Source organism: Chelmon rostratus, chromosome 15 (assembly GCF_017976325.1).
Source record: "Chelmon rostratus isolate fCheRos1 chromosome 15, fCheRos1.pri, whole genome shotgun sequence".
In the NCBI taxonomy this organism is placed as follows: domain Eukaryota; kingdom Metazoa; phylum Chordata; class Actinopteri; order Chaetodontiformes; family Chaetodontidae; genus Chelmon; species Chelmon rostratus.
Window position 1 is genome coordinate 11,839,030 of NC_055672.1, and position 22,570 is coordinate 11,861,599.

At 41.5% G+C, this 22,570-nt stretch overlaps 1 protein-coding gene across 3 annotated transcripts; it reads right to left on the reverse strand.

Moving 5' to 3' along the window:
* Positions 1–2,845: 2,845 nt before the first annotated feature.
* Positions 2,846–21,021, reverse strand: ppp2r5ca (protein phosphatase 2, regulatory subunit B', gamma a). Of its 3 annotated transcripts, none has more exons than XM_041953194.1 (14): positions 20,856–21,021; positions 15,276–15,475; positions 12,540–12,650; positions 12,157–12,249; positions 11,678–11,808; positions 11,480–11,539; positions 11,241–11,349; positions 10,890–10,943; positions 10,515–10,685; positions 10,284–10,411; positions 9,604–9,705; positions 9,375–9,447; positions 7,492–7,608; positions 2,846–5,458 (listed from the first exon to the last, which is right to left on the reverse strand). In XM_041953194.1, exons 1-14 carry the CDS (start codon positions 20,947–20,949, stop codon positions 5,324–5,326), a joined length of 1,578 nt encoding a protein of 525 aa, XP_041809128.1. In that variant the 5' UTR covers positions 20,950–21,021; the 3' UTR covers positions 2,846–5,323. The 3 variants fall into 3 exon arrangements, with proteins under 3 accessions (XP_041809128.1, XP_041809129.1, XP_041809130.1); XM_041953196.1 differs by having other exon boundaries at positions 5,325–5,458; positions 7,492–7,573; XM_041953195.1 differs by lacking the exon at positions 7,492–7,608.
* Positions 21,022–22,570: the final 1,549 nt, after the last annotated feature.

Sequence of the window (22,570 nt, forward strand, 5' to 3'; positions counted from 1 at the left end):
CTACTTGTATACACTTAGAAAAAGTAAAACACAAGTTAAAAAACTGTTAGACTTAATGGAATCATCTGCATTTCTACCCTGTTTGCATGAGTAGACCAAATTAAATAACAATTTTCAGTCCTGTGCATGTGGAAAGCAGCTCTTGTGCATTATCTTTAATTCATTCATCACTTGAAAATATTCATGTATCAGGAATATTCATGTGATTACAGAATAACAATAACGACAGTCAGTCGTTTAAACTCTGGGAGAATTTCTCCTCAGGCCTGTGGCTGTGCTGGAATGAATAGCAGAGCTCAAAAAAGAAACTTTGCAGTGTGGAGATGCATGTGATCTAACTAACGTAGAAGGAATCTCTGTCTTGCTGTCTCTCTGTCCGTCTATTTTCTTGACAGCCACTCATCCACTCTGCGGGTGTATTGCTGAGGACTCTAGGAAGTACACTGTCAAGTGTGAGGTTATTTGGACGAGCAGTTCTCGAGGAAGCTGTAAGCAGCAATACCAACACCAGATGATAACGCACGTTTTGTATTGTCGTTGTATTAACTCTTCAGACATCAGGACTGCAATAAATAACCATGGGTATTTTGACAGATATTGAGAAACAAGGCGTGATTTTAGTTGGAATGCGTTTTTTTTTTTTTTCATTTTATTTCTACTGAAAAAATTAATTTCAAGTGATGCTGTGATTTTTGCTGTACGAAGCAAGCATGCTCCCTCGCGTCTAGAGGATGTGAGTAGCTGTTCAGCAGCTTAGTTTTGTTGTGGTTTTTGCATGCATAGTAGGTGCAATGGCTGACACAAAACTGTCACAAACCCTACACACCTGACGTGGTAAGCATTGGAAACAGACAAACTGAGGATGAGTGCACTACTCCTGTCTGCACACTGTTGTGAAAGGGAAGATAGTGGTAGTGTTTTCTTCATATATACAGTATGCATCAATTAGAAAAGATGATGCTGTGCTTCACTTCACTGGGCAACTAACAGGACTATAAAATGTTTAAATTCCATCCAAGTCCAGTCACCCTCTTCCTCGCTTACCTTATTATAATGGAGTGAAGGAGAAGTGAGTTTACAACGTTTGTGCCTCAGGCCACTCGTGTATTCCAGGTATGTTTACAGCAGTGTCAGCTCAGGACAAGGCAACAGATCATGCGGAAGTGTCTGCGGAAACAACCAATGTCTGGTTTCCCTGAAATCATCCCCTTGTTTACAATTGGCCTTCCGCTCACCAATCCTTTGTGACTCACGGCTTCACCTTCACCTTGTATAACATCAAGATTTAATACTCTGGAGATAAGCTACTACAGCCAACTGTTACAGAAATACAAAGCAAACAACATCAAAACAAAAACACTCATTACTGAAACAGGAAGTAATCCATAAAGCACGTGTTGTAATAAAAAAAAAATAAGTCGACCCTCCACTTCTGAGAAAAACCTGATTCTTCATGTCTTTGCACACTTACATCACTTCCTTGCATGCAATCTGCACAATACAAAAGAATAATAAAGTGTTTGTATTAATAATTTGGAACCTCATTAAATTAATGAAACTAACCAGCTGTCTCCTGGTGTCTGCAAACAGTTTGCTTTCATTAGTCATTTAAACACTTGATGGATTTAAGGCCCATTGCCTGGAATATGCTTGAATTTATTGTAATAATTATTTTCTTCATTATCTGATCATTTTGTATTTGAAATAGGGAAAATGGTCACTGTAATTGCCCAGAGCTCATGGTGGTATTTGCACATTTCTTGGTTTGTTTGACAAGAAAAAAAAAGCAGCAAATCATCATATTTATGAAGCTGAATTCAGAGAATGAAATTCACATTTTTGTTTGAAAACTGACACACAAATAAAACATTTATTTTGTCAATTCATTTCAGTTTTTGGTTCTGTATTAACCAACTAATCTTAAAAGATGTGTTCTCATGGTGATGTGCTAAAAACTGTAAATTAATGAAACAGCATGGTTTTTTACAGGTCAAATGTGTATTTATGAGCACTCTACACCACAGTATATAATTCATCCTCAAGAACAAAACAAAATGTGACAGTTTGTCACGATTTGATGCTGCACACACAGCTGGTTGGTGTCCTGTTAGTTATAAACCTTTATCAGTGGAGCACAGCTAGATAACAAAGCTTGGTGACATACTGGAGTTTTGTTTCTGTAGTCATTGCAGTGTACGTGATGCACTGATTGTTGTATAAAAATGTTGCTTTGATTGAGATATGGATGATACTGATTGGAATCATGGATTCCAGAACAGCTTTGAAAACAGTCATAAATTAGATGATGAAGACCTGCAGCATGAATGTTATATTAATGGGTGGTGTCGCAGATGTTGTTCTCTGCAATTTGATAATATTGTTCTTCAGGTATCTGGCGCCCCCTAGTGTTCAAAGTGGCTACTTACACAGGCATCACTGTTACTCATTCACACTTCTTTTAGACCTCATTTTACTTGATTTTATACACTTTATTTTTACGTTTATTCAGCGGGTTTGTTTTTCCATTTATCTTGTGCATTCTGTTTTCATCTTTATTTTTTTTATTTTTGCTATCAAGTGGCTTTTATTTTCCATCTTATTTCCCATTAATTACCCCATTCTACACAGTGTTATGTTCATTCTGTCTATATTCATGTCAAGCACTCTGTATGTATTGTCTTTTTTGTAAAGCACTTTCAGCTGTTCTCCTGGCATAAAATACCCTCATTACTAATACCAGCCTTATTCCTCATTACAGCATGTGAACTTACGTTTACATGCTGTAGTACATAAGTACTATGTAAATATGCCCTTGCGGTAAAGTAAAGCCAAAATGGATGCATGGTTGAAAATATATATTCAAATAATCTCTTTATTCATTCTATATAGTTGTACACCACTAAAGACAGTGATAGGAGCACACAACGGGCATGAACATTTGTCAGTTATATAGAGGAGGGAGGAAACTTTGCAGATTTTAAAAATAAAAGAACATTTTCTAAATCCTTGTGTCGCTGAAAGTACATCCAAAACAGAAGAAATAAGACGGTATGTGCCAGATTGACTTCTTTCACTTGCTATGGATGTTTTATTCTGTACAGAGGGACAATTTGTACAAAATTAATCTAGATATATAACACTACATGAAACAAGGTAAATCATATATACAATATTAAATGAATCATATAGTACAGGTCACATACAAAAGGACACTTTAAGTTATCATGGAAATAATATGTTAAAATTAAAAGATCTGCAAAGATCCTGCAGAAACAGAACAAGCCACCTAATCATTTTTAAATCATCTCTTGTTATCACAGGTGGCTTGTTTTTCAGCACTAAAATAAACCTCAAACATCTCCTGAATCGAACGCGTAAAATCCATGAAACATCTCCCCCAGCAAGCAGGACTGTTTCATAAATGCAATGACCTCGACAACAGAAATCAGTTTGGTGAATGGCATTCCTCCAGGGTAAAAGGTACATGTTTAACATGGTAGTTTTAATTTACATCTTTTTGCATTCAAGCAAATACAGTATTAATACAGTTAACAAGCCTAGTCACAATGTCAGTTTATTGTCAGCAACTGGCATTTTTGTGGCCATTTGATACCAGTGTGTTTCAGCGTTGGGCATCCTGAATGGCCAGGAAAAAAAACAAAAAAAACAAATCCAAAACCTGACATCCACACTACTAACCTCCAGAGACAAGACAAAGAAATACAACACATCAAATATGAAGAACTCTAGCAGACCTCCTTAGTTTAAGCAATGGTACTGACTGGAAGGTATTTTCCAACTTTAAAACAACTTCCCCTCTGAGAAGAAGATACAAGAACCCACAAACCAAACACCTGAAATTAGGAATGGTAGCAACACAAACATGCCACACCGGTAAATATGAAGGAAGTCATTGTTTTGGTAGCTCTCATCAAGTAATTTATATGTTAATCAGTTGATGTCAGTATGTTAATAGCGTCTGAGGTTACACTCCTATGTTTGATAATAAATTAATTTCTATGTTTTAATTATAGAGGAAGGACATTAAAATCTGAGGCATAGAGTACCAACACACCTTCATGCTCTCCAAAAAGAAATGTAATGAGCAAAGGTCCTAACGTAATGACTGCTGCAGCGGAGGTTATATTTCTTTTACAAAGATAATAATCCCTATTTCATTTTACACTATATATAAAACCCACCACTCAACCTTGAACAGTCCACAGCTGCTCTTGCTTCTTTTTATTCAGTATGCAGCCGTTAAACGTGGGCAACTGAAGGCTACGTCCATATCCGGATATTGCTACAGCAACTTAGGTCGCAAACAGCTTTTATTCAGGTTCATCCACATCTACAACTCAAAAACAGTAAGTACCATTGTTTGAACTGTCTAGGCATCACTATGGTCTGGTTTTTAAATATTGCCAATGAACATAAGGAAGCAAGCATATAAAAGAGCGGCGTATGGCACAAAACAATAAAATGGAAAGAGTCAGATGTCCACAGGACAACATCCCCTTTCCTCGCCATCTTTCCTAGACATTGCAAGGCTAAGGACAGGCCTCAGTTTGGTCTGGTGTGCTAAACGGAAACAAGACAAAAAAAATCTTTCAAACACCGGTGAAAAAGAAAGGCAGGTGTCTCTGTTAAAAGTCACAGATACAAACAAACAAACATAAAGAACACAACGGTCTTGGCACTGACAAGATGTCCGTTAGATTGAGCAAAAAAAGTAAAGAAAACACACAACAGATGACGGGAAAGTCTTGTCTTTCATCTGACCAACGGGTTCTGTTTTTGTTCCCTTTGACAGAAAAGAAAACCAAGCAGAGACCAAGAGACGATCCTTAGAGAGCGAGTCAGTCAGTTCCTATGTTTCCATGTCCGATCCATCGTGAACACGTTTGCGAGAAGGAATGAAGGAACCAGCGTTGTGGCGTCCGTACTCCCAGGTTCCACATTTACAGTGAGCGCACAGGGGTGTGGAAAGAGAAAGGAAGGTAAGAGGAACTGATGGGGGAAATAACTGGAGAACACACTGAATGTGGCGAGGGCTAAAAGACACACAAACACACTCCCGCTCGTCTCCAAATAAAGAAAAAAACCTGAGAAAGCAGAAATCTGAGGGAGGCGGACACAGGGCTTCTGCACTGGGGCAGCAGGAATGAATGAGAACTGAGGATTCTGGGTAAACTTATGGTGGGAGGAGGGATGGAGCCCAACACGGGTCGCCAGTGTAACTCTGGCACCTGGGCGAAGAGGATGTCCATGGCTGTCGAGGGTAGAAGGGGCAGTTGAACCAAGAGCCGGCAGGTGGCGGGACCTAGAGTCCGTCGTGGGTGGTCAACATGTCTTCAGCTCTGCGGTGGGACTCCAAGGCTTTTGTGGTGTAGATATCCTGAGGCAACTCAGACTTGCGTCGCACCATAGGCCGCTCTTTCCGCTGGTCATGCTGCAACTGAGAGGAGACGAGGCCGGTTTATTTATAAAATTCCACGTTGTCATCTCCTGTCAACATGCCAAGTTGCTCTGATCATATCTTTGAGATGAAGCAGCTCGAGCACAATTCAGTTACATACATCGAGATCTAATTAACGGATGGAGACCAAGACTGTGCTAAAACATGATGAACTGAGCCAGTCATACCTGGATAAAAACAATCATTATAGCAACAACTTTAAATTAAATACACAACATCAGACATCCTGCACTACATTTATGAAGCCCTCAAGTGTTCAACGTTAAATAAAAGAAGACATTATGACAGAATTATACGGATAAAGTGTCAAATACGTACATATGAGCCAATAAGTTGTTGAATAATTTAAGAAATTATTCAAACTTAACTGATTATTAAATAGCATCACCTGTTATATTAGCGTTTAATAAGTGTAATAATTATATTGAAGTGGACGCATCATGTTATCAAACTTATTTCAAAATGTCTTTTTTTTTTATTTGAGTGTCATTTTTCCCCAATGACACTTTTATTTCATGTCATTTTATTTCTTGCCACTTTTCATAATGTCACTATTTTTTTTATTTCATAATGTTTTTCATGAACTTTTATTATAGTGGTGGTATCACCAGTCGTAATAAATCCTCATATTATTACAAGCTACTGTTTCCACTATGAAAACCACGAGTCGCGTTTGTGCATCGATGTGGACGAATCGCTCATCTGTGGGTTTAGCGCGCTGCAGTGACAAAGCAGTGGCAATGTATCTACAGCAGATACGCAGCTGGGGGCGCTGTGGGTAGCTGTTGACCAGTCACAGTTGTCATGTGTGATGTGCAGTGTGCTGCGCTAAAGCAGCAGACATGCAGCAAGAGGCAGAAAGAAACATGGCTGTACGTCACAGAGCTCGACTTAAATCAACAGCGTGGAAATACTTCACCAGAGCCGACGTTGATTTGTTTGAACAATCATTTTCTGCGTTACGTCGTGTTACATAAACAGATTTTAAAGTATGTAATAGGGATGCACGATAACTGTTTTTTAAAACCGATACCGTTCCCTCGTTTGCCAGTCGTTCTTTCAGCCTTTTTAAGTTCATGTTTCTATTCCTTATGTGTAAAAATGCTGCGAATGTTAATTCAAGTCAGCAACTTACAAAATGATGACCGAGTTATCGAGTTGTTTTCTGGCATGAGGGGGTATTCTTGATTTTTCCCAGTGACAAAGAGTTTTTCTGATTATGCCAACGTCACATGAACGCAGCATTCACAGCAGGACATTCGGGTCTCATAGTGGGAGCGAGGTACTGCCGTGCTGACAAAAACACATGTTATCGGGGCTGTTCGTCATGATATCGGACTTATCAGAATGACGTCAAAATTTCCTGTTATTGGGCCGATAACAGGAAATTTTGACTATTTAACTATCGTGCACCCCTAGTATGTAAAGAAGGACGGACTCAAAGCCGTAGCGCTGTTACTACGTTCAGACAGTATCCAATCAGATTGCAGCTCATTTGTAAACAGCCTCTCAGAGCCTGCTATTTCACCTCCCCTCAGGTTGGTCCCACCTACATTAGTTAACCCTTTCCTGAGAACTGATCCTTGTTATTGGGTGAAAGTATGATACATCGCCCACGATTCATTGACTCGTCGACCACTGTTTGGGAGTAGTTCACTGAGCAATTTATTATCGTATAATTATATATTTATATAACATTGAACACTTAGGGGCTGCACGCTACTAAGATAACATGCATGGGGAAGCAGGCACACAAAAACAGAAAGCTCTTGATTCCAGTGTTTAGTCCACGGCCAGATTTGTTCCTTGTTGTTTTTTGATTAGTCGTTTCATTTTTAAAAAGAAAAAAAAAAAAAGACTATAGTTTACACAGAAAATATACAATAATTATAACTATAGAGCAAGTAGCTTCAATTAGAAGACTTTGCAAGCTTTGTTAACACACAAATCTATGAATATAGAGGGAATATAAGAGGAAAGATGAATAGAGACAGAGAGAAAGTCAGGTTTACCTGAGTCGCGCCCTCCTCAACTGTCTTTTTTAACCTCTGAACATCTTCTATCAAAGGGATATCCGTCTCCATTGCTACAGGACTATTGAGGTCAGAGGAATCAACATACATAGAGAACTATGTTGAAAACAAAGGGAAACAAAAAACAAGAACACAAAAGGATGGAGAAAAGACTTTCAGTCGCATGCAAAGAAGAATGAATCAAGAGGCTCTGATTAAAAGAAGCAACTCTGATCTACTGAAGTTATCAGTTAAATTTGCCTTAGTTGATGCGATTTTCAGAACTGATTATACTTTACTACTACTTTCAAGAGATCACTCGCTGGGGATGCAAGAATATAAACCACAAATCAACTGCAAACTAAATCTTTGATGGCGTATTAACATTGTTGCACTGATTTGTTTGGGTTGAACAGTTTGACGTTTTGGCGACTAGGCTTATTTGACTTCTTGCTGAGAGGTAGATAGATACCACTCTCATGTCTGCACTGTAACTACTGTATGTGGCTGGAGCCAGGCTGTTGGCTTAGCACAAAGACTGGAGACACTGTGAAACAGCGAGCATGGCTCTGGCAAACAACAACAACAACAACAACATCTGCAACTCTAAATCTCACTGATGAAAACATTCAAACTCATTTGTTTAATCCATACAAACACCGAAGTGTTAAAAACAACAATTGCTGTTTTACACAAGGGGTTGCATGCCAGACTATTTCCTGGATGGGCAATGTGACTTCCTGGAGTCTCCACCAGTTGCCAGGCAACCTAACAGTGGCAACAAGGAAGTTACTGCACCTGGCCAAGAACTGGGATTCAATAGGATGTTTACAGTTGTACAGAGCCAGGCAAGCAGTTTCCCCCCGTTTCCAGTCTGTGTGCTAAGCTAAGCTTAGTTTAACACAAAGACATGTGGGTTTTTTTGGGGGGTTTTTTTGCATTTGAAGCTTCTATTGAGGTCCTGTCTTTTTGTCTTTTTTTCTTTCTGTCTTCAAATTTTTTGACGATCATCACTCAAACAAAAAACAAAATCCACTAACAGAATCCTCCATTTGAATGAAGTGATTCTTTAGATTGCATGAGCTAGTCTGTTATTAAATCTACTTTCATAAATGAACACTACTTCTCATTTTTTGTCAACATAAATACAAATAAATGTCCGTCTCGCTCTGTCTGTAGTCACCACTCTGTCGTCTTGCTCGATGCCCCGTCCACAGCGCTAGCTGATTGGTCGCACGTCACGAGTAATAGCCCAGATGCTCCGGTGAGCAAGCTGAGCTGTGCGTCAAAGATAAGGCAGTAGATAGAGCTGAAGGTGACAAACTCATAGTCTATCAAATGTTGATTTAGAATTTGCATTGTGATAATTCGGTATAGCCCCGAACACGAGTGTGGTATCAATCTTCTCATCCAGCTCAAGCAAGAAAGTGAATAAGTGTATTTCCCAAAACATTTAAACCCTCCTTAAACGCCACACTGGTGTAGTATTGTGCTACAGTGGAATGCTAAAATCTGTTTTGGGGACAGGAATTTCAAAAGCAGGATTTTCATCCTGTGTATAGTTACTCTACAAACGAATCAAAAGCTTCTTCAGGGACTTTTAAAGGCGTCTGATTCAACCACTCACCACAACTAAGCACATTCTAAGAGCAGGACCACTCTCCATCTTTACCAGCAGAGTAATCTGGGAAACATTAACTACTAACTCAGAGTATGAAGAAATAAGAAACGGGATAAGATGGAAACTACAATTCAATAACAAAACTGGCTTAGACAAAACACAAGACACTTATTTCATACATGTTAGTACTACAAACACACACTCACACACACTTTGGTAGCAAAGGACAAACAGGTGTGGCTAGATGAATGCACTCACTCACCTGTGGATTTGACTTGGCGAGGTTCTCGATCTTGATCCAAGCCTCCTCACGTTCTTTTGACTTTGCCTTCTCTCTGTTGAACAAAGCACCAAATCATTAAATTTGTTCCACTCCATTGAAACATGCGAAAGCCAACACTTCTTCAGCTGCGGCGTCGAGGCTGATTGTAATTAAGTGTCAGTCAAACGCTGCGGATGAATTGAGTGGGAGAGGAGTCTGTGGTGCCTACTTGTTTTTCTCAGCCCGGAACTGCTGTGTGCAATCGTCAAAGAGCTTCTGATTCATCTCCATGAAAAGCTTCAGAGCGTTGTAGATGAGGCCGTGGATGGTCCTGTGAAAACACACACACAGACACACACACGGATACACACACGAGCAAAAGTCGGTCAAGAGTCAAATCTTTACAAACACTAGCAACATTACTGTAAAGGCCACTTTGGTCCCACAGCAACAAACAGAAATTAACATTATAGATTAACAATAAAGTTTTAAAAAGATATGCCTGACACTTGGCAAATAGAGCGTTTGCAAATTACTGACAAAATGATTATAAAAAAGAAAAACACTGACATTGTGAGTTTATTCTCTTAAATGTAAAGCATTAGCTTCATATTCAACATTAGATATTGAGATATTGAAGTAAATGAAGCTAATGAAGTATTAAAGGTAGCAACTCCAATCACGTTAAAAGAAAAGCAATCTGTAGCAACAGGTATGATATAAAATGCATTATAGGCCTTGATAAACAGTCCACCTGTTCAACTGATGTGCACATCACTACATTCAGTGATAATGCTCAAATATCTCCACACGCCTGAGAGATATCACTATCGTGTCAGACTGGTGTTTCCTGCAGTGTGAAGTACAGAGCTTTTACAGACATTAGTACATGTGTGGTGAGTATCTTACTTGTTCCAGTGGGTCTTAGAGTTGCGGTACAGAGCGGGGAACATAATCGGCAGGATCTTTGCTGCGTTGTCGCTGATAAGACTCATGATGTACTCGTTGTTCCAGTAGTACAGAGCTCTCTCCGCCACCTACAGAAAACAAAACACCTCAGTTCGGAACACTGGCACCCACCACCACTGCACCTGAATAACCCCAGTTATGAAGGTGTGCTTGTGATCGCCCATCAGTTACCTGGAAGTGTGGGCTGGACACACACTTAGCCAGCTGTCTGAAGAGAGGCTCCTGCACTTTAACGAACTCAGAGGGCTCGATAACGTCCAGGATCTCCTCCAGCTCGTTGAGGAACATCACTTCCTTAGGACTGTGAGTTTTAGGCCAGTACTTTAGTAGAGCCATTACCACCTGATGGGATGAGGAAGAAAGATCATGTCGACTATCAGAGAGGATAAAGGGAGAGCAGCTTTGAGGGTAAAGAGAAGTATCCGTCAATCAAATGGTCAAAAAAAATTATTCAGCAGTTCATAATCTTGCAAAACAAGCCAACTCAGATTGCAGTATTATGCAAAGAGGTGAAAATGATTAAAAATGAAACTGTGTTTGACATACCGGCTCAGTTAGAGTGCTGTCCTTTTCTAAAAACTGCACCACGCAGTAGGCGAGCTGCAAAACACACAAACAATTCCAACCATTAAACTGTCAAAGCATTTGATTCACGCACAAGCAAACTAAGAGGTGATGCGGCGGGGCACACGTGGCGCCTGAGGGACAGACCGGCTGGAACATGTACCGCCGGTTTTTGACTAAACATGCAGAATGACCTGCTGCAGACATGAAACTCGAAGCACGTTCGGACAAGAACGCCAACACATTTTCAAAAAAAAAGTGAGACCTGTAAATAATCTACATCTCTCTTTCCATGCAGGTTCTCATGCTTCGTTCTGTGTTGAGCAAACATACCTGTGGATGGTAGACACTGAGTGATTTGACTTTGTGCAGAGGCAATAAAACCTTCAACAGGAAAATCTTGTGCTCTTCTTTTAGCGGTAAGGCAAATCCATTGATTATGCTGAGGAATAAACACAAAGTACAAAAATCAGAACAGCTTAACTGTCGCCTGGCATGATGTGGTTTTCACCTTTAGGACACACATTACAGCTGCATCCGCCGAAGCTTGTAACTTAAGCTAAGGGCCATACCTTCCAAGTATTTCCAGTAGTTCAGCTATACCGTTATGGTGCTCTGTCTCATAGATAAACCTGAAAGAACAAACAGGGACTTCTTTCAGTGGCAAAACACAGACTCTGTATTAACCAACAACACGAATGAGTCATCTGCTGATCTGTCTTGGTATTCATGTTTAAAAATGAGCAGAGCAGCGGGAGAACTGCACTGACCTATAGAAAATGTTATTGATCTGTTTTCTGATGTACGCTCTCAGTCCCAGGAACTTTCCATAGATCCTGTGGAGGGTAGTTTTGAGGAAGTCTCTCTCTCGGGGATCCTCACTGTCAAATAGTTCTAGGAGCTGCAACGCAAGAGAGGCGAAATGTAACCATAATGACAGCAAATCGTGTAGTTTTTTTATTATTATTATAACTAGTTTCTTGTTGGCATGCATATCAGTCATTGTAAAGCACTTATTTGTGCCTTACTCTGGGTGCTAGTGTTATAAAGAGTTAGGTTGAGGTTATTAAGACTGTAATTCATGTAAAACAACTTCCTTACTTACTCTCAATAAGCAGTAAAAGAAAGTTAATGAGGAAAAACTCTAAGTTAACAGTAGTTGTAGAGTATGACCATGCAGAATAAGGCAGTAAGGAAACAAACTAATTAATGGTGAACATGTGTAAGTGTTAACTATTTTTTTTCTTACCTGCATAACAAATTTCTGGTCGATGTATTTCTTTGCTATGTTAGGCTGAAAGTCGGGCGATTCTAAAAACCTAAGGAAAAATTCATAGACGAGCTGCGACAGAAACAGGAGAAATGAAAAAGGAATGAATGCTGGGAAGGAATTCAATAAAATGAGGATGAAGTGCGTAATGTTCAGCGCTGTTCAATGCTGAGGTAGCTCAAATGTTCTAACACCAGGTATTCAGACATGCTGTAAATTCTTTTCTTGACAGGCATTAATATGAGGATTGTTGGCCGTAACTTTGTGCATGTACATAAAAGAACTTGAAGAATGACATGCTTCCATATCCATTTATAAACCTCTCACTGTTCTGCAGATGATGAAATAAGTGAAATGTCAACCTGGAGGTGTGGCCATGCAGCTTCAAGCGTTGGCTCATCTTCCTCTGGATCAAACTCCGCTCCAGTGGGGTTGGACGATGGAGGCAATGTTCTGAACATATTCACTGCAAACTGGAAGAGGAGGGAAATTTAAGTGATACCGTGAGCATTTCTTCCGCTGTTTAAGTTAACTTGCTTACCAAATCATAGCCCAGGTTGTGACCGTACCAGCGCCAATATCTCTATACCACCACGACTTCCTGTAAGAAGCTTCCCACTCTTGAATAAATGTTTGCATTCATGACCTGTGCGTGTGTTACCATATGATTTCCACGATGCAGAAAACAGACAAGTGTCGATGCAGTTTCTAAGAATCAGGGTTTTCCCAGTCATTATCCAGAGAGAGAGACAGAGAGAGACAGAGAGAGAGACAGAGAGAGAGAGAGAGAGAGAGCCAAGAGCTCATCACTGTAACAGTCTCAGAAGTGCAGTTCATAGCCTTTGTGTTAAAGAATTAGAAGCTTTCTCTCAATTCTTGATCAAATCAGTAAGGAAATACACTGTCTTGATGCCAGAGTCTATAATACATTTACCTAAATTTTAGCCATGTTTGTAAATGTCTATAAAAACTCCCTGTCTTAGGTATTCTTAAATTATTTTCCTTTCAGATTCATGTTCACTTTGTCCTTGTAACTGGCCTCCAAGGCTTTGAGCCCACAGTAATCCATGTGTGTTGTGTTTCTGGTCTCTCACAGTGTCAACTGACTCCCCTGTGGGCTGCTGTTCCCTGCCAGGCAGATCATGGGACAGTGCAGGTGGCCTACTAAAACACTGGGAGCCTTGTGTGAGAACACAGGCTACAAGGTAGATAGACTGTCTGTGCTGTGTTGCACTTCAACCCAGAACAGTCTGTGAAGATGACTGTGCATTAACTCCACAGTAGAGACTGTAAATGGAAATGTCTCAACCTCGATTAAAGCAGGACTGTTGTTGGCTTTGATGATGAGGAGAGAATAGTTTGGCATCAGTGGCAAAGGAAGCGTAACTCACTAGACTACAGTCTTTTCATCATGTTTATAGCTCCATTTCTGTATCTCTGCACACTATAGATAGTGATGATCTATCACCATTATGATGCTTTTGGTTTGCTTGGATCTCTTTGATAACAAAGTTCAGTTGTAAATCCAAGCTGAGGCAAACTTTGCTTTAATTGCAAACAAATCACTTAAATTAAACATTCATCACATCCCTTTGTACGAGTGGAAACACTTTCCTGGGAGACGCTAACTTATAACATAAAAGCTTTCATGTACAGAGCATTACTCATTGTGGAGAGCATAAGCAAGACTAGTTCTGTACAAACAGTGTAAACATCCCTTGTTCAAAATAAGTTTGATTGTATTGGAGGTGCAAAGGCAGGTGGATCATTCCTTAAATACTTATTTAGGTCTCTCTCCATCACGCTAAATGCTAACATTAGCAAGCTACTAAGCTCTCAATGGCTACACAGAGATGCTGATGTTTAGCAAATAACAGCATGTTCAGTAGTATTGACCTGATGATGGCTCAAGATGAAATGTCAGCCCCAGTTCAATAGAGCGATTACACTAGCATGGCTACAAACATTTGTATACATGGAATCTTGCAGATTATTACAGCTTTTGCGAGACTCTTGTTAATTTAAACACAAGATACTTGTGCTCAAAAAGAGGATTCATTCTCAGTGAAGAATCTTGGAGCCCTAGTCTGCCTCTATACATGCCAAAGAGCAGTGATTCCTAACACGTCTCTGGGGGTCATCAGGTGGAAACCTCCCTTCAACAGTGTTTCGCCTACTTAGTCCCACTACACCTCCAGGAGGCTAGGCGGTGAACTCCGGCGTCCCAGAGTCACCCCGCCTAGTGCCAGTTCACACTGCTCCTACACAATCCAAACAGCACTGCCACGTTCAACTGACCCAGAGATGCTCCAAGTAGTGGCCAGCACCGATGCTACCATTTAGCTAATGCTAACTGCTAAGAAAAACAAAAGAAGACATTACAGTTCCGATGCTACCATTTAGCTAATGTTAAGTGCTAACCGCTACCTGCTAAGAGGAACAGAAGAAGACAATAAAGCTAGATTCACCTATACTGTTAATGTTAACTGCTAGCTGCCAATACTAACTGCTAAGATACTATCATACTACCACCGCTTTAGCTATTGTTAGCTGCTACAATGCTACCACAGGCCTAGATGCCACACTACCATCATCTACCCCTGCCTCTCACCAACTTTGGCTTTAACCTACTTTATTCTTGAAAAGCAATTTGAAAGGCAATAGCAAGGATACTCACAGGGTTTATACAGCTTATACAGCACTTTTCAGGCACTAGCTGAACCAAGAATTTGCAGAGAGACAAACTGATGGTGTAGTTGAAACACAAAACTATATTGAAATTCAAGCATCACGATGTCCAGTCAAATTCAAGCATATTTCTAACCTTGAAAACATACCGATTAAAATGAAGCTTTTTCCAAAACTTTTAAGACTCACTTAACATACGCAGTCAAAAAAGATGACTTAATAGATTATATGAACACCTAAAGAAAGAGCCGATCTGCTCTAAATAAAAGACCCCATCAAAACCTGATCGCAACTATGGACCCACAGTTCAATCAAAAATTCTGCCCCGCAGCCACAAGCTGCCCCTATTCCTGGAGATTCACCCTCATCCTCAGCTTTAACTGCAAACTTAACGCCCCAGCTCTACTGACCATGTGCACCACCTCCGGGTAGATGGGCTCTGTGATGACATTCCTGTTGTGGGTGATGTACTCCACCATTTCGCTCAGCGCCGCCCGCTTCACTTCCTTCCATTTCAGGTCGCTCAGCGGGTCGGACAGGAAGTCAAAAAGAACGCAGCACTGTCGCAGCTTCTGGATGAAGAGCTTCTCCTGCTCTGCGGGGGCCACATCTGAGGAGACAAAGAGGGAAGAAAAGTGAGGTGGGTGAAGGGAAGGAAGGAGTCCAGGGACGACAGAAACAGAGTCGAATGTGTAACGAGGGTACGCGGCGGTGATGAAATAAGGCGGTTGAGAATATAGGAGAATGGAGCCATGTTCAAAGACTGGGGGGTCACAAGAGAACAGAGGGGGCGGTTTAACTGTCAAGGATGACAGTTAAAACAGCGATGTGACAAAAAAAATGCGAGGCAGCAGGAAAGTGATGAAGACCAGCAAATGAGTCACGAAGACTAAAGTGCATTGAGAGAAAAGCTGAGATGGTTAGAGCACAGGGGGGGGGGGTGACAACGTAGCAGAGCGGAGGAGAAAAGATAGGATGGGGAAGGATTTGGGAACTAGGTGAACGGTCACAGTCTAGCCATTTGACACACAATCTGAGGGGAAAAAAACTATATTTTTTAAAAAGGAAACCTGGTTATTTCAGTCTGTCGTTATATTTGTCCACGGTGGTTAGAGGACTTCCTGATTCGCTTCATTTCCACCCAAACACTCAAGAGCACAGGCTTGTAAACAAACAATCTCTGCCAGAGTCAACACTTCACACATGACAACACAAAGAGGAAGCGTCCATTTCGGTAACCGTGCATTCCTACCTGCTCATGTGGTGCAGTAATAACACACAGCGACACCATAATTAAGTCGTTACGTGACACTACTTAGATGTGGCTTGTTTCTCTTTTATGATGTTTGGTTTTATCTGTGATTGTCCCATTTTAAGAAAATGGTAAAATGGTGGGGAAAAAAAGGGTGCGATTAATTTCAGTAACCATGAAATCAGGCTCTGGTAGATTTTATTTGTTGAAGCTTTGAACAGTTTAAAGGGAAAGTTGAAGATTTTGGGAAATAAGCTTATAAGATATAAATAAGATCACCATCACTCGCTCATCTGTCCTTAAAAGATTAAGCTGCAAGCAGCAGCCAGTTAGCTTAGCATAAAGACTGGAAATAGGATGAAATACCTAGCATGGCCCTGTTCAAAGGTAACAATTTGCCCACCAGCACCTCTAAAGCACATGATACCTCGTTTATCGTCATCTTGTCACAGGACTGAGCCAGGCCAGCTGTTTACCCTGTTTCCAGCCTCTATGCTAAGATAAGCTAACCGGCTGTAACCTTACATAGGCCTCTGACTCTCTGCAAGAAAGTAAATAAGCGCATTCATCAAAATGTCAAATTGCTTTAAGGCCAGTAAAAATAATCACCTAAACTGATTTACACTTGCAAAAACTGTTGTTTTCTTCTGAAAAGAGTAGCGGTGCAAACTCTGGAGCTCTGGAGCTTTGTGGTGTTGTATAGTCATAGTTAAAATTACATTTCACAATAATCCCTGCTTCCCTTTCCAGATTATAGTCCCCAATAAAATTACAGACATGTTTTGAAAAGACTGGTATCTCAAGTTTCTTCCCTGGCCGACCTCATCGAAAACTGATTCTGTACTAGCGCAGCTGCAGCTGTAATAAAATAGGCAAATTCATAATGTACCCGTACTCCTTCGCTAAACTCAGGTGTGGGTTAATGTAACTGACAGAAGCAGCTGCATGTGACACAGATAAGAGCTTTGTCAGATCAAGATGCTCTCATTTGGATGACAGTGATTTACAAAGCACCGACCACACAGACATACATGTGGTTTGTGTCTCTGCTGGTGACCTGTCTCCTGTATCTGACAGAAGATGAGGTGAGGAAGATGTTGGAGCAATCACTGCCCACACAGATGCGCACAGAACGACACTTACAGCACCTTTGCATTATTATTATTATTAAATTCTACACTGCAATGTATAAGCATATAGTTACAAACGTAAGGTACTGCTGTAAGCAAATTCATTCAATCCTCAAATATGACAAATATATTACAGAACATCTGTTTGTCTATGGTGTTACACCTCAACCAATCATACCCGTGCTGCAAAAGCTGTGTTTCCTATACCCCATAATTACTGAGCAAAGGGTGTGGCATTAACAATGGGCTGGCACTGAGGCGATCTGCTCATGATGAGGGCGTTAGATTAGATCAGATATATACATGGCATATAGGTCAAAGGGAAACGAAATGGATGAGCTCCATTCCTCTTCCACGACTGTGCTGCAACCTGTGGGCGGAACACGTCTTATTACTGAGATAAGCAAATCCAATCCAGACAAATTGTGATTTATAAATTTGGCACCGGGTTCAAATAAGGAAAAAGGATAAATAATAGCCAGTTGATGAAGGCAAACAGTGCACTGCAGATGTGCTGTATGAATGCAATGGTGTATATTAAACCATATAGCTCTGCGATAAATTAATTGGGTGCTGTGTTATGTTGCTGCCTTCCATCTTGTTTTAATTAGACTGAAAGTAATGACCAATTAAGCAAACTGGCAAAAATATTTTTACCCCAATTCAGTCATGTAGGTGTGCAATAAGAAGGAAAACACTGCAGGAAAAACCCGACAGACACTCGGAGGGAAATAATAGGCAGCTGACCTGGTCCGCTCATGCCCTAATTTCAATTAATGTACACAAAGGGTGACAAAGGCCATAGTGCAGAATGGAGAAGGACAGACACACACAAGGTGCTCGACATTCTTGCAAACTGGCAGATTCTAGGTAAGAAGAGAGATATCCTATTCAGACATAATGGAGACTTGGCCTGGAGACACACACGCACGCACACACACACTTCTGCAGTGTCAGTTTCAAGCTGGCCAATTAATCTCGATGACAGTGAGAGGTTGGGAATTCCAGAGGAGAGAGGGTAAGTGTGTGAGCTGCCATTAGCGGCCATTTCCATAAAGATTTGATGGCCAGGAGCGCCGTCACTGTCACAACAGGAAAACACTACGAGAGCCAGGGCTCCTGATTAAAAACACATACAAGGGAGAGAGGTTCTCCTGCAACATTTATCATTATTATTATGTAGTCGAGATCACAACTAAGAGTTGTCTCCTAAGTGTGGTTCAGAATGAGGCCCGTAGGTCAGCTGAGGTGCACCAGATGACTGGTGGAACAGCAACAGTAAGGAGGAGGATTATATTACCTTTTTATTACTTGTATTTCAACACTAAACCACCTCTCTCCTTGTCATAACGTTAGTGCACTAACACTTTTGTAATTTGTGCTGGTTGCACAGGGGCATGAAGCCGGACAGGAATGTGTTGCCATGCCTTGCACCCCTGACCATGTCAGACTTGTGTTGCTCCCATTACATAAGTTTGTCTGCCTGCCTGGGTTATAAAGTTTCTGTACACTCCTAAAATACCCCAGCGGGTTGTTGTGTAACAGATAAAGGCCCAGTGTTGTGATCCCAAAATTGATGTTAACCACAATGTGACCTCTATTAATGTAATGAACAGAAGCCTTAGGAGGGGAACAAGCATGTGCATGCACATACACGAGTATAGTGTCTTGTGGAGAACAGAGGAAGATTTATCTTCATGCCCCCTGTTCAAAACAAATATGATAAATAACTGGAGTCACATTGGCACCATGGTCTCTACTTCTTCTCTGCAAGTGGGTCAAATAAACAGCTTCTGGTCGGGAGTTAGGCCTGGTTTGGCAATCTGCTTTATCGACAGTATGTTATGATCAATGTAAACATTGACTGATTTCTATTTATAGCTAGTCAAGGGGACAGTGTGCTGCAGTTTGGAAGGCTTACAGTGTGACCAAACCCTCCTGGGCTGGACACATTCATTCATTAGTTCTGGAAGCAACACCTGAGAATGCACCCAGGACACACACGGTAGAGCAAAGCTTACAGATTACTGCCCAGGTGTTGTCTGGGAATAGTTAGACATGCATCATTGCCACACTTGAAATTGCACTGCAACTTGGAGGCTCCCTTGTGACTAATAATGCAGTGTTTGTTGTTAAGGTGATGACTTCCATCTCAAAGAAAGCGACTGGGAGAAAAAGGGATTCAGAGACCCTGTTCGCGCTCCGTGCAAAAATGCATCTTTGGTGACTCATTTAATCTCCTGAAATGTCTGATAACATGAACACGGCTCTAAATACAGAGTGCGCCCGAAACATACAGAGGAAATGTTGGGATGTGGAGCCTAATTCTGTGAAAGCAATCATGTTTGTGTGTGAAGCTCAGAAAAATATCAAAAACATAGTTAATGAGTATAAAAAAAACCAAACACGGATGCTGATTTACAAGCCAACACCTGAGGCGGGACACTACAATCCTCCACCTGTCTGTGAGCATGTAAAAATGAGCATGCTTTCAACATGATAAGAAGTTTTGGGTGTAGTAGGAGTTTCAGTCTACGTTCACCAAACTGAGACACATTCGGATGCTTGGTTTCAACTGCAATCTGTTCCAAGTGAATCTAGACGGTGTGTAATGGATACAAGATAATAGAGACACAAAGAGAGGAATGAGAAAGAGGCAGAGAGAGTCTGATTGTTCCCCGACACTGAGTTGTCATTCAAGGCAGTCGCCTCTGTGGCTCAATAGAGTGTAATCAATAATTGCCCGAGGCTTCATCCAATGCTGGGCTGCACCCGAGTACAGTGGTAACAGGCTGGGCCTTTCAAACATGACTGAGTACATTGTACACACATTAAGAGGCCGAGCCCGATGCTCTAATCCTGAAATATGACTGCTATGCTCTGACAAATATGGCTGGACAGTATTGACAGAGGTGCTTTGTTGACAAAGACATGCAATTAAGAGCCAAATTCAGTTTCCTTGCTTAAGCATGTGGCTGGCAGGAGGGCAACGATGGAAAAGGGTGGGGAGGTGGAGAAGGGGGCTGCTTGCTGCAGAGCAGTGGCTGTCTACAGCCTACACACTATGACCAATTTGTACCCAGATGAACTGGAGTGTGACAAAAACGCTGGGCCGGGCAGAGCAGCCGGGACGGAGGTGAGGAGGGAGGACGGCGTCGGACTCCTCCGGAGCGCTCCGGAGCGCTCCCTCACGGGCTGCGACTAATAACTGGACATTTCAATCCGAGGACGCACAATTAGAAGCAAACACATGAAAAACTGAGGAGAAGACCCTTCCCTAGGCTATGACCTCACTTCCTTTGACATCACTAGCTTGGCGGGGGGATGGGCAGAGCGAGCAGCTAGCTAGTAAAACCAGATTTTTATGTAGCTCCCGAGTCTCACAGTAACACACACGAGCCGTACAAATAACAAGCCGCCGGCCCCCTTTCAAACGCCACAGAGCCGCTTTTCCGAACCACAGACACAGTTAGCTTGTCTCAGCCGCCTGAATGCTGACTAACCAGGCAGTAACCAGTGGAGGGGAACAGGAGCACAGCAACACACAGCTCTCTCTCTCTCCACAATTCCCCAGGACAATACAGGAAGAATAAAATGTCCTTACGTACCTCTGAAGTGCATAAGAGCCACCGGCTGAAAAGGCCCATTGGAATTAGGTGCATCCACAACCATCCTGTCTCCAGATTTATTGCATGTCAACATCTAAACCTCAACCAGGAAGGCGATCCACTCAGGGCGAGAGGCCAGCCTCCATTTTAGCACAAAAGCAGATCAGAAAATGAAGCTCTCCGCTGCTGGAGGGAACTGGCTAGTTAGTGATGTAAGCACTGAAGGAGACGGCTGATTGGCTGAGCTCAGGCTGCTCTGGAGCAATGAAGGCAACGGCTGCCGAGAGTGGGGTAGGCTGATTGGCTGAGAGGAGGCACGGGGGGCGGAACCAGCATTGGAATTTTTTTTTTTTTTGGTCCGGCTCCTCCTCCTCACTCACTGGTCTGTGGTGACGCTCTGTAAGGCAGGCCCCGCTACTGATCTTAGATCAGACTGACTTAAGTCACAGCAACACTTTAACCATTAGCAGGGTTTTCAGCATAATCTGACTTAGGATAAGCAGCTGGAAATAACTTAGAGAGAGAGAGCGACAGAGGCCCTGGCTCAATCTTCAAAGTCTTTCATTGTTTCCTCTGTCATCTCTGCTTGGTTTCACCAAAGGGAGGTGGCAGAGAGGGTCAGAGGGGGCCCTCAAATCTTTGGATTGAATGAGGAACAGAAGGAGACAAGAAGAAACCACAACCACATGAGGGGCCGAGGACAGGACTGTTGGGGACTCGCACTGCAGAGCTCTCCGGCATGAAAAACCATAAAGGAGACATTCAGCAGAAAGCTGCGGTGTGATTAGTCACTACACAAGACACACAAGACAACGGAAATGCATGGTGTCATCCTGAATATATAAAGATAACAACACTAAATCAGATTAATGATTAGATCCAGTCCATAAAATAGATGTTTGCACACTCTCTGCTCTCCATTAAGAACAAAATGAAGCCACCATCTTCAGTGGCTTTACATCATAGATTTTGTGAGAGGGTTTTATGACTCACACACTATTCGAAGCAGTGGCAGAATTTGCTGCATTATGTTATTCTGAGTGGCCTATGTGTGCTTAAAAAATTAGCTATAAACGGGAAATGAAAGCAAGGGGACAGAACATTTGAATAAAAAAGCTGAAAGTCATATATTTCAGTGATATAGGTTATGTATATTTAGACTGACCCTTTAGTGAAGTATCACTCCAAGAATCTGCACACCAAAGTAAGTCCAACTCCAGGGCGACAAATGCATAATCTGCATTTCATCTTCGAATAATGAAGCAGCTTTCCCTCGTTTCATGTGATTTATCAGAAGACACATGAAGCGAAACCACATTCACACCACAAGGCCGAGCAGGGTTTTCATAACAGTGGGGTTCAACGCCACTTTCACAGTCATTTCACAGCCGTTTAATGACAAAGGGACACTGCTGTTTTCCAACAATGAACAATGCCAGACGATTATCTAACAGCTACTTAATTAAGAGTCCACCAATGAGGAGGGCGTGAGCTACAGTAAGTCATGTCACAGCTCCTGTCACTTAATAAACTTCAAGTGCTTTATTGTCACATACAAAGCAATTACAGTGGAGCAGTCGCTGGTAATTACATCCTTAATTCTCAGGCTCTCTCCATCAATACTCAAACAGTATAAATCACTGCAGTAAAAATAAGAATTTAAGATATACATACCCCCAAAATATGTAAAGTGCAGAGGTTAAAGTACAGGAATA